The sequence below is a fragment of the Pelodiscus sinensis genome, chromosome 3 (genome assembly GCF_049634645.1).
Source record: "Pelodiscus sinensis isolate JC-2024 chromosome 3, ASM4963464v1, whole genome shotgun sequence".
NCBI classification, from domain to species: Eukaryota; Metazoa; Chordata; order Testudines; family Trionychidae; genus Pelodiscus; species Pelodiscus sinensis.
In genome coordinates, this window is record NC_134713.1 from 60,108,970 (window position 1) to 60,122,202 (window position 13,233).

General features: G+C 38.4%; 1 protein-coding gene across 4 annotated transcripts in view; it reads left to right on the forward strand.

Annotated features, from left to right (window-relative positions):
* DOP1A (DOP1 leucine zipper like protein A) overlaps positions 1–13,233 on the forward strand; it is a 111,228-nt gene that overhangs the window by 75,025 nt on the left and 22,970 nt on the right. For all 4 annotated transcript variants that reach the window (XR_012902590.1, XM_014569949.3, XM_075923817.1 and 1 more), the window contains 9 exons: positions 341–600; positions 1,270–3,259; positions 3,359–3,470; positions 5,189–5,371; positions 6,166–6,291; positions 6,762–6,896; positions 7,711–7,766; positions 9,934–10,038; positions 11,738–11,804. Coding sequence is in view for 3 of the 4 variants with exons in the window: in XM_014569949.3 (XP_014425435.2) it covers positions 341–600; positions 1,270–3,259; positions 3,359–3,470; positions 5,189–5,371; positions 6,166–6,291; positions 6,762–6,896; positions 7,711–7,766; positions 9,934–10,038; positions 11,738–11,804 (3,034 nt within the window). In the remaining variant the exon portion in view is untranslated. The remainder of the gene's footprint in view (positions 1–340; positions 601–1,269; positions 3,260–3,358; positions 3,471–5,188; positions 5,372–6,165; positions 6,292–6,761; positions 6,897–7,710; positions 7,767–9,933; positions 10,039–11,737; positions 11,805–13,233) is intronic.

Here is a 13,233-nt window from a genome sequence, read left to right on the forward strand (position 1 = left end):
CCTGCTAGTCATGGGAAGGGAAAGAAGAGCAGCCGTGTTCCAGTATGTGCGACTGCAACCTCCTGTGCCCTCCCTAAAGGACACCCTGGGGAAGGAGCTCAGGGCTGTGGCTGCTCCGACTGGTGTGGGGAAAGCCCCCAGCCAGCCCCTTTCACCTGCCTGCTGTTTAGTGTGGCAGCCTGCAGGAGAGCCCCAGCTGGAAATGTGCCCCACCTCTTCCTTCTGACAAACTCCCCAGGCAGATAGCTTCTTGCCAGAGCATCACACCAAGGTGCACTGCCTTACTTTCACCTCTGTTTGTAGCAATATATTAGATTTATTCCTGGTTTTCCCCCCCCAGGTCTTTGTTCATCATGCTGGACAGTCTTAATAGTTTAGATGGTTCTACCTGGTCAGTGGGACAAGCATGGTTAAACCAAGTACTACAAAGACATGACATTGCAAGGGTTCTTGAACCTTTGCTTCTGCTGCTACTTCATCCAAAAACACAGCGAGTTTCTGTGCAACGAGTTCAAGCTGAGCGCTATTGGAATAAGTCTCCTGGTTGCCCTGAAGAAGAAACTGAAAAGCACTTCATGCAAAAATTTAGCTGTGGTGATGGTAAGTAGAATTTAACCCACTCCCAAATTCCTTAATAATTAATATTTTATTAATTTAAGTATATATAATTTTTTATGTATTTTTATCCATTTTGAAACAGATGTCAAAAGAAAAGCTATGTTGTGATTTGCATATTAAATAATTTCCAGAACTGCCACCATTTAGGACCCTGGTAATGATTATATTCTTTTTCCAAAAAAATTTTAGTCAGTGAAAACTTCTCTGTTGGTTCAAATCTACAGCATGCCAAATATTTGGAGTACAGTTAATACAAATTTTCTCTTGTATATCAGTTTCAGGGTTAAAAACCATTTACCTTCAGCCTCTATGCCACCCTCTTGAGGTTTCAGGCTTCCTAGCAGTAACTTGTATCAGTGGAGGAGACCTCTGTCTCTCTAAAGACCGAACGTTTAAATTTGCTTTGTGCTGTTAAATAGTCATCCTTTGCCATTTTAGAAGTGGTTGAAGCTATCCTATTAATCACTGACTTGATGGTTGAAGCTCTGGGTTGTACACTTATTAAATGATCATTTAAGTTACTTTACAGTCTTTCTGGATGAAAGGTTGACGTATAATACTTGTATTTAAATATAATTTTAATTGTTTCTGCTTATTTCTCAAATAAATCTATTCATATGCCATAACTATTTTTGTGATTTCTTTTTTAAGCATTTTCTCACATGCCTGTAAACCAAGAACAACACATTCTACCTAAAGAAAACAATGAAAAACAACTTATCATGGATGAAATGGAGAATTTCAGCCTCACAGTCAACCCTTTAAGTGACAGACTTTCTTTGTTAAGTACTAGCAGTGAGACTATTCCTTTGGTTGTGTCTGATTTTGACCTTCCCGACCATCAGATAGAAATACTCCAGAGTTCTGACTCTGGCTGTTCACAGTCATCTGCAGGAGACAACCTGAGCTATGAGGTGGAGGCAGAAAGCCTCAGTGCTCAGAATAGTTCTCAGACATTGAGAGAAGATTCACCTGACGATGTTGTGCAGCAGGTGATTATTGACTTGATATGCAAGGTAGTAAGTGGTCTTGGAGAGGAGATTGAATCAGTTAAACATGATCTGCACCCTGATGATGCATCATCTAAATTCAGTACTTTAGATCACTCAGAGGAGTTTTCTAAAAGTGAAGATCATAATGTTCAAAGCAGCCAGAACAGTTTGTTTGGTAATGACAGTTCTCAATTATCTACTTCAATTGAGATTGGACTTGAAAGACTAACGGATGAAATATCCAGAAACAACTCGTCACCTTATATTGGAGTAAGCCCTCAGGCCCCCAGTTCAACAGAAGCAAAATCTGGACAAAGAAGTTACAGTAATATTCAGTTCAGCCTAAAAGGAAAACTACCAGAAAAAATGTCAGAAAAAGAAACTATTGTAAAAGAAGCTGGCAAGCAACCAGGAGCAAAGCCTAAAGTGAAAATAGCGAAAAAGAAAGATGAAGACAAGAAAAAAGCACAAACAGAAAAACTTAAACAAACCAGTATTTTCTTTAGTGATGGTCTCGATTTAGAGAATTGGTACAGTTGTGGAGAGGGAGAAATTTCAGAAATAGAGAGTGATGTGGGGTCTCCAGGAATACGAAAATCTCCTAGTTTTAACATACATCCATTATATCAACATGTGTTGCTTTACCTCCAGTTATATGACTCCTCAAGGACATTATATGCTTTTTCTGCAATCAAAGCAATTTTGAAAACAAATCCTTCTGCTTTTGTAAATGCCATTTCAACTACCAGTGTAAACAATGTATACACTCCTCAGCTGTCCTTGCTTCAGAATCTTTTAGCCAGGCATCGAATATCTGTTATGGGCAAAGATTTCTATAGTCACATTCCAGTGGACTCTAACCATAACTTTAGGAGTTCTATGTACATAGAAATTCTTATATCTCTCTGTTTATATTATATGCGGAGCCACTATCCAACTCATGTAAAAGTAACCCCACAAGATCTAATAGGAAACCGCAATATGCAGATGATGAGCATTGAAATTTTGACACTCCTCTTTGCTGAATTGGCAAAAATAATAGAAAGTTCTGCAAAGGGCTTTCCCAGCTTTATTTCAGACATGTTATCTAAATGCAAAGTTCAGAAAGTGATCCTACACTGTTTACTATCTTCTATCTTTAGTGCACAGAAGTGGCACAGTGAAAAGGTAGCTGGTAAAAACATAATTGTTATTGAAGAAGGTTTCTCTGAAGACAGCCTTATCAACTTTTCTGAAGATGAATTCGACAGTGGCAGTACTCTACAGTCACAGCTCTTAAAAGTGCTTCAAAGGCTAATTGTCTTAGAGCATAGAGTAATGACCGTGCCTGAGGAGAACGAAACAGGCTTTGAATTTGTCATAACTGAATTGGAGCACATCAGTCCTCAGCAACCAATGACTTCTCTTCAGTATTTACACTCCCAACCAATAACCTCTCAAGGCATGTTTCTCTGTGCAGTAATACGAGCTTTACACCAACACTGTGCCTGTAAAATGCACCCCCAGTGGATTGCCTTAATCATTTCTACTCTGCCTTATATGGGGAAAGTTCTACAGAGAGTGGTAGTTTCTGTGACCCTCCAGCTTTGTAGGAATTTGGATAATTTAATTCAGCAGTATAAATATGAAACAGGATTATCTGATAACAGGCATGTATACTTTTTTCTTTTTATAATTTTGACCAAATATTTAAATGTTTGTTTTGCTGTGTGGAACAAATTCACAACAAACTCAATGTTGCATTTTAGGCCACTTTGGATGGCATCAATTACTCCACCAGATATGATTCTTACTCTGTTAGAAGGCATCACAACAATAATTCATTACTGCCTACTTGATCCGTCTACACAGTATCATCAGGTAAACCTAGTCAAGCATCTTAGAGGCTTCTTCTGTCATATTTGTTCAGAGTGTATAGTCTACATTTAGGATGCTTGTAATATTGCATTTACTCTGACTTTAAGTTTGAGGGCCTTGTGGGGAAAATATTGGATATGTTTAAATCATAATGAACATTTTTTGGGTAATAATTATTCAGAGCATTCTTATAGAAGAAAATAATATTCATTGATAACATATTTTATGCCTCCTTAAATACACAGACCATCAAAATTTCCACTTATATGCATTCTCCAAGGATTCATTTGTCACAAAGCCTTGTTCTTGGAGTCTGTGTTGCTGCACAAGATCAGGGATGCTTCAGTATTCTAAAGTGTTAACTCCAGCAGCCAAGCTCAATTGTGGAACTTTTCATTGGTGCCATACCTGCCTGTCCCTGAATATGGTTGGGTTCTCTCTGCCTAGCAAACTCTGGACCTACCCTCTTTAGAAACATAACTTTCTTTCCAAATGTTCATTCTTGTGCCTCTTCTTGCTAGCTTGAAGCTTTATATATTAGCAGCTTGTCTTTTGGCTCTGACAATATTTTTGTAGCTGTTGCTGGGTGCACAGTTGATATGTTGGGCATTTGGCCCCAAACCTAATAGACTACTTTTTCTTGCTAACTATTTAGCTTTATTTAAATATATTTTCTATCCCTTTCCCATCAAAATACTTATTACCTATCTTTGCATGTATATAATGTTGTCATGGTATTCATTATAGCACTTATTCTGAAGAATGTTAGTCACTTGCAAAAGCATTCACAAAGAATTTAGGCGATAATGAAAAAAATACCTCTGAGGTTTCAGAATATGCCCAGGCTAATCTGTAGCATATTTAATAGATCCCCTACCACGTTATCTGTATACCCCATTGATAAATATAAACTGTTGCTTTGTATGTCTTGTGAAGGATCATGCTGGGCTGGATCTGCTTGTTGAATTATTTGGAAAGTGTCACTGTAAGCACTGTGGTCCTGGATTGAGGACATTTCCCAATACTTTTAATAAATCTATACTGTCGGAAATACCACTAGATGTCAAGATTTTGTGTTAGCACTAGCTACATCAGCAGATTTCTGTGGGTTTAGGTGGGGAACCTGTGCTTTAACAGACATACAACTCGACCCAATATGCCAGTGTCATATTTCCCAAGAGTAACACTGAATTTCTTATATTGTGCTTAGCAATAAAGCTGTAAATGGAGATAACTGAACATGGAAGATACACAGTTTAGTTTTGACCAAACTAAAATCTCTACGTGTATTTTAATCATAATATAAATTGTTTAGGTAAATCCTTATATATTCTGAAAACTCAAGACTTTTTGAATTTCAAGAGCTCAATTCATTGTACAATCGAAGTTAAAGATGCTGCTTTATTATTTGAAGATATTTAAGCATACACTATTAAAAGGACATGCTCCCTATTGCTGCAAAAATGCAAATTTATATTAATAGATATGTCATTCCAGATGAATTGAAAAGACATTTTAAAAATACTGATTTTCATTTTCTTTATATTATTCAGAACAAGCAGGGTAAACCATCTTAAAAAAGAAGACTATGTAGATGATGATCATCCTAAAATCATAGTGTAAAATGTTTAGATGTACATTGTTACTTCTTAATTTACATTGTTTTGCTGATTCTGATATGTAAATATTTAATGCTGGGTTGTTTTTTATAATACCTCTAGCTTTTGGTTAACATAGATCAGAAACACTTATTTGAGGCACGCAGTGGAATCCTGTCTATCCTTCATATGATCATGTCATCTGTAACTTTGCTGTGGAGCATACTGCACCAGGTAGATTCTTCAGAGAAAACAACTGCTGCAGCAGCTGCATCTGTTACCACTATTAATCTTGGATCAACAAAGGTCAGAACAACAAAAGTTTTGCATGATAACCTTCGTCAAACTAAGGCTTTGTCTACGTTTAAAAATTTAAAGTGCAGCTATGACAGTTCTGCTATGGCAGCGCTTTAAGCTCAATGTGTAGTCATGGTACAAGCACTGGGGCTATGTCTACACTGCTGGGATTTTTTCAGCAGAAGACATGCAAATCGTGCTGTCATTTGCATATCATCTCCCGATCCTTTTTGTGGAAGAGGTTTTGCCAATAAAAAGCCTCATGTAGACGGGGCCATTTGTCAGGAAAAAAAAACCTTTTTCGCAAGATTCTGTAAACCTCATTTTTTGAGAAATAAGGGATCTTGCCGGGGAGGTTCTGACAAATGGCCCCATCTACATGGGGCTTTTTATCAGCAAAACCTCTTCCACAAAAAAGATCAGCAGAAGATATTCAAATGGGAGGGCGATTTGCATATTTTGAGGCAGGGGGGGAGGAAAGGAGAAAGGCAGTGTAGACATAGCCTGAGAGAGGGCTCTCCCAGTGCTCTGCATAAACCACTTTCACGAGTGGAGTCGCTAAGAGCACTGGGAGCATGGCTCCCAGTGCTGTAGCCTGGTTCACACTGATGCTTTACAGCGCTGTAACTTGCTGCGCTTTTGGAGGAGGGGGGTTTCAAGAACAAGTACTGGTATTTGCAAGAAAAGAAGTGCTGCCCAAATATTTCATTCTCAGAAATTTTGCAGTTTGGTATGCCAGTGAGCTAGAGTATAATGTGGGAATGCTTGTTTCAATATGTACACATTCTGTTTCTGTGTTTCAGAATTTGAGGCAGCAGATTCTTGAATTGTTGGGTCCAATATCGATGAATCATGGCGTTCATTTTATGGCAGCTATTGCATTTGTTTGGAATGAAAGGAAACAAAACAAAACCACATCTAGAACAAAGGTGTGCGTATGTAGCTATTTGTCTAGGTTACTTGAATATATTGTAATCTGATTCACTGGATTTCTTCTAGCTGTCCTAAGAACCTACTTTAAAATATCAGGCCAAGATTTAGGGGGTCAAATGAAACATTATGCATTTATTGTGTTTGCATAATCAAATAACCACACATTTATTTTAGAATAGAATAAAATTGTTAACATTTGAGAATAGAATTTTTAAAAAAAAAATTATTGTAATATTTAAAATAGGGACTTCAGAGAAAAGTGACAATCAATATTTGGTAAACTATTTGTCCAAAATATTTTTCCCAGGTATCATTTCTGTAAGGTTTTTTTTTTTTTTTTTTTTTTTTTTGGATTCTTAGTGTCTCATGTCCTTTACTTAGGAAAACTATTCTCGTCAACTTCTTCTGCATTTAACAACACTATTAAGTGTAAAAGAAATCTATAGGACTTGTTGGTCTTTTCCAGGTTATTCCGACAGCCAGTGAAGAACAGCTTCTACTGGTAGAGCTAGTTCGCTCTATCAGTGTTATGAGAACAGAGACTGTTATACAAACAGTAAAAGAAGTTTTAAAGCAGCCTCCAGCCATAGCCAAGGACAAGGTAGGAAAATCACAGTTATTACTAGTTCATTTGGTGGTATTTTAGAGGTGATAAATTGTACAGGTACTCAAATTGTTTTGAAGGAACATGGTACTAATATGCTGTACGTGGTTAACAGCTATCCTCTACTAAAATCTGTTTCTGGTAATATCTTCTTAGTCCTATTGAGTGTAGAAAACCATTTCTCTCATTTTTAAAATATACTTAATGAAAGGTACTAGAATGACAGCATTTCAAGGTTGAAGCTAGTTTAACTCACCGTGCTTCATATTTCAAAAATAAGTAAGTTCATGTTAACAAAGTAGTTTTGCCACTTGTACAGTATCATATACTTATTTAAATTTATTGTTTTGAATACCTACCTAGGAGGATTACTCAGGTGTGACTCTTTTTTTCATGGGTACTAAGATACTTTTCAGAATGGGATGCCCCTGGAAGCCCCATTCTTTTCGCCTTTGTTCCTCCTTTTGAAATGCCTGGTATCATAGTGACTATCCGTCCAGCTGAGGGAGGACTAGACATGATCTCTGGTCCCTCACCCTGGACCCTGTCGATGGTGCTCCATGATTCAACTAGTGTGGGAGGTATAGAAGGGAGCACTTCAGAGTAACATTAGATTTTACAGAGCTAAGATTTTGGCTGCCCACGTATCGCACTCAGACACTCCTCAGAATGCATTGCCATTTAATTTGACTTCAAGCTATCTACTGTTTTGAAACCTGGTAGTAGGTTCAATACCCATTGTTTTTGTTGAGGTAAATAAAAATACAAAAGTCAGTTTCTTTCTGATTATACTGATATCTTGTCTTTCTAGAAGCATCTGTCATTGGAAGTCTGCATGTTGCAGTTTTTCTATGCTTATATTCAAAGGTAAGACAATGAGGCTGTACATTATTGTTTTCTTTCTGTATCATCCATCAGTTTGTAACTAAAATTGAATCTGGGCATTTCAGATCCTTAGCAGAAAGCTGCCTCCCTTTGATTTACTACAACGGACTAAAAGGTTACATGAGCAGAAAATAGTTTTCTCCATTTGTAATCTGAGCTATATCCACTTAGATTTAACATTGTAGTGCTGAGCTTCTAGGTTCACTGACACTTAGTAGAATCTGTAGTCCTGAGCTAGGTGCGTAGTCTCCCTAGACAATGGCATGACAAGAATTAGGCACCTAAGAATAAAAACCAGCAAAATGAGGGAAGCTGCCTAAACTAGCCATTAGAAAATACTGAGGACAGAGGTGGAGCCTAAGCTCTAGTCCTTGAAATGAATTAGGCCCATAATGGGAGACTCCTTGGGGATTTATAGCCATGAACCTGTAACCCACACACCTTCTGGGTGTGCTGTACTGCCCTATCTAGTGGCACTGAGACCAATTACAGAGAGAATAATGAGTCTGTTCTACAGTCTTAAATGACCAGCTGGCTTTTGACTCATGAGGTAGAGACTCATACACTAAGGCTCTTGTCTTCACTTTCCCTGAGATTGATGCTTACTTTGAGATGGATCTCCTGGGCTTCAATTTAGTGAGTCTGGCAGGGATGGCACCCATGTCAAATCCACCATGGATGGCACCCATGACAAGGGAAGTCTATGGGAGAATTTCTCCCGTTGACCTATCACAGTGAGGATGCCATAGATTTTTGACCTAAGAAACATTGACTCCAGCTATGCTATTCTTTTACTGGACTTGTGTATCTTAACTTGACTTTTTTGAGTAGTATAGATCTGGCCATCAATCTAGAGGTCCCAGGTACAAATCCGCCTACAGATGACCAGGCATTACAAACCTTCTCCTAGAGTTAGGCACTTTTAGGCCAGGTCAATCCTTCTTGCAGAAAATGGAGGGGTGGGAAGAGTGAAGTGCCACTCCCATACACCTTGTTTTCAGTAGCTTAGCGATACTCGCATTCACACAGGACATGGGAATTTGAGTTCAAATTCCTTCTCTGCCTGTTGTGGAATAAGAACTTGAAACTGGATATCCTACCTCCCCAGTGAGTGCACTTATTATTGGGTTATAGGGTATTCTTTCAATCTCTCCAATCTCTCCCATTGGAGCTGTGCCATTTTGTGTAAATGAATAAATATTCATTGGACTAGAGAGAGTGTGAGGTTATTCTATAGCACTGTAGGAATGGCACTTACCTGAGAGACGCGTGTTCTAGTCCATGTTCTAATGAATGTCTAATTATTTATAAAAAGTGGAATAGTTTCAGCATAGATTGAGAGACCTGCCCAACAGTATCTATATCCCAGTGGATAGGGCATTCCTTATGGAGACATGGGGTAGGAGACACGGGTTCAAGCAGAAGGAGATTTGATCCTGGATGAGTGTTCTAACCATGAGGTGAGTGGGCATAAGCACACAATTACCACTTCTTTGTGTTTTGAATGGGTTCTGATCTGGCAGCCATGCTCTGAGAATAGCTACCAGCTCGGGCCCCTAGGTGAGATAGGCAGAAGAATACATAAGTTTGTGGATTTTGTTGAGATTTAGGCATGATGTGAGAGTTAAATGGCTTTGTGCATGCCCACCAACAGAAACACTGGTGGAATTTAAGCACCTACAGGGTAAAGGAGCGGCAGAGTGGAGGTTTTGAGGATCCAGATTTTGGTTTTAGCTGTTTTTGTGTTTATTTATATTATAGATGAAAAGGTAATCTTCTGGGTTCCTCAGTTCCCCCTTTATCTTTCATTCTTTTTTTCTAACTGAGAAGACCCACATCAAGCCTTTCTGCAGCTCAGGAAGACTGGGCTCAGACCCCTCAAAATCTCATCAGTGCCATTCCATTGGATAAAATGTTCTTCTCCTTACTTCCAAAGTCTGGTCATTATTGCCATAAAACCTCTACTTGCTATTAATCTGTGAACCAAGTAGGAGAGACAGGACCTAATTTTGATCTCCTGCATGAACAGTGCTTTTGCTTGGCATTAAAGTTGACATGGTCAGACAGAAGAGAAGGCAGAATAGAAAATTTGAGATCTCTGTCATAATTGACATGATTTTATCACTTTAACTCTGTCATTACCTTGCAGGATTCCAGTGTCCAGCTTAGTAGACAGCTGGGCAACACTGTTGCTTCTTCTGAAGGAGTCTGTACAACTCAGTCTTCCAGCACCAGGGCAGTTTCTCATACTTGGGTAAGCAGTTATACTTACAATTTCCAACATAGTTGTGATCCCATAAATGTAAAATTATATGATGGGTGAGTGTGTAAAATCTTGATTTAGTTACTTAGAGTTTTGAATGGAGAAAAATTCCCATTTCCTAGAGACCTTCTTGACAATAATTTATCTTGAATGCAGTATCTTACTTGGAAAAAGGTTGATCACATACAAATATTGATTCTTATATTACTCTGACTTTTTTTTTCTGGAAGAATCACTCTGGTATGAGTGTATCATTATCTCCATCTTCATCCATCTTCTCTCAATGACACTGCAAACTGTGAATTAATTTTGAATGCTTGTGAAGCTGGTATATGAAGTCTACAAACACATTTTTCTATAGGACACCAAAGAGCTATTAGATGAGAATGATTGTCATTTTCAACTGTCATCAAATTTAAATAAGAGACCTAGATATATCAAACTCCATACCTCATTATTATTATCCTCAGCTACCAAGACCTCTAAATAGTAGTTTTAAAAGTATAAATTTACTTATAAAGTCACTTTTATGATTATTTGCTTTGTATGTTATATTTTCCCCTCATGTGAAATAGATTAATAACCAACCCAGAAACAATATGTTGAACTTCAGAAATAAAATGCTGAATTTGCGTTAAGCACTAAACAACATTCTCTGTAAATTGCAGTACAGGTTGGACCTCCCGCCTTGTCCGGCACCCTCGGGACCTGAGTGGTCCTGAACAATGGAGTTTGCCGGATGAGGGAAGGTCAAGGCTCCCTACCCAGCCGTAGCCTTTGCTTCCGAGTGGGGACTATGCTCCCTACCGCCTGCTGCTGCCTCCTGCCCCACACCATGCCAGTCCTGGCCAGGGCTGCGTCCCCCACTGTGCCAGCTCTGGGAGGGGCTGTGCCCCTGCCATGGTGCTTGTCCGGGCCATGCGCCCAGCTGACTCCAGCCCCAGCCAGGGCTGAGTTTTCTGCCACTAGCCCTAGCCAAGACTGTTCGCCTGCACTGCACCAGCCCTATCTGAAGCTGTGCTTGCCACAGCAACAGCCCCAACCAGAGCTGCAGTCTCTGCCACCGGCCCTGCTACCTCCAGCCCTTACTGGGACTGCAGTCCTTGCTGCTAGCCCTGGCCAGGGCTGTGCTCTTCCCCATGCTGTCCCTCTGGGTCTGGGCTCCCCACTGCCAGCCCGGGCTGCGCTTCTGAACCTGGCCAGTCGGAGCTCTCTGGTCCAGCAATATCCATCATTCTGCTGGACCACAGATGTTGCTGGACCAGAGTGTCCCGGATTTTAGAGGGTTAACCTGTAATACTATAGTAAAGTATTAAGCCAAATAGTCACAAAATAATTAGTCCATAAACATCTCCATGGAGATATTTGGATGTATTACAGTGTTACCTCTGTTTGAAGCTATTAATTATACAATACCTTATCCACTGCACCACTGGAGGAGCCTCCCCCCGTCCTCCTTACCTTCAGGGCCCCCCTTTTCCTTGTACATTCCCAAGGGTGCCAGCTCTGTCCCCAGATATTTGGAAATGAATCGTTTGGAATTTTGGCAAACTAAAGGGAAGTAGCTAAAGTTTCAGTTAATGTGTGCTGTGCATGTGAATGTGTCATGGAATTTTGCCTGTTATTCTAAAATAATGCAGTATTTTATTTTAAGATTATGATCAGTATTCATTTAATATATTTTTTTTAGTGTTCTAAATGAGTTTATTATGAAAAACCCAAGTCTGGAAAATAAGAAAGATCAAAGAGATCTTCAGGTAAAAATGCTTTTGTATACATTTTCTGTTCTACATTAAAGGCTTAGCTGCAGAAAGCACAGCATATCTGATCTTTCCTGTACATTTAAAAATATTTAAAACAACTAATCTTGTTATAATGGCTTTTTTATTTATTTTGGCAGTTTTTTCTATTCTTAGCGTTGTTATATTTTTGTTAACGTTTAATTTAAAATTTCCTTACTGTAACTTAAATCAATTGCTATTTGTTGTGTTTTTGTTGTTAATATTTCTCCCCTCTGTGGAGTGACTGTTGCCTAGTTTTCTTACTTTTATATCTCAGTTCTTATTTACCCCACATTTATCACTTCTGTAGCTGTCCTCTGAGCTTTCTGACCTTCATTCCTTTTTTTAAATTTAAATAAGAAAATTATTTTTTTTAATTGAAATTTAACACTGAATGCAGTACTCAAACTGAAGCCAAATAGTACTAAACAAAGAAGATTAATTACCTTGCTGCTTGTACTTCAGAAACTTCTGTTCATACAACTTGGATTAGTATTTTTTGTAACAGCACTGCAGTTTGGACACATGTTCCATTTGTGATGATCTCTTATAACCCCCCAGACACTTCTTTATAGTACTTTCACATATAAGTAGTCACCTACTCTGTGGGCCAGATATGCATGTGCTTTCTGAGTCTAAAATGAACCTTAAGTGATTTTTCTTGAGAGCTCAAACACTTGACTACTTTTTTGTGTTTCTCTTATAATTCCAAATCTGCTTAACTCCTGATTAGATTGCCTAAGATGTTGACTGTAAAGATGAATTGTACTGCAACACTCATGCTGATTTTACCATCTGAAATCAGTTTCCTGAAGCAACTTGCAAGCTCATGAGTTAATTCATGTCTGTGGTAGAATAAGTTATTCTTTGATGTTAGGTGAAAAGACATGTTGCTTAGATGAGAGTCTATTATACAAGTTTTTAAGCACACTTGTATGCTATATATGAAAAGCATATGACTCATATTTTACTTCACCTGTGATCATTTAAAAATGTTGCTATTACGAATGCTTTCATTTTGAATGTACACTCTTTGTGACACTAAACACTAGACAGTAGATAGTCCAGCAGAGGTCACGTGTTCTTTGACCTATTTGTGATAGATGGTATCGTTGGAAAAAGTAATCCAGGATTATGAAATAATTTTTCATATTATATATTGAGGCCTTTATATTTCAACAGAGTGTTCAGATTAAAAGTGCTTCAGATTAAAAGGAAAAAATAGTTTATTAGCCAAAAAAAGATTCTGTGAATGAACATAACACGCTTAATTTCCTCAGACACAGGGATGACTGTTGAGCAAACCTTATTTGTGTGTGCTTTTTTAAATGAAGATGTGAAAATTAATGGTGCAATCAGACTCATACAGCCTTCCATTTCCTATTCATGAAAAAACCTCTAATCA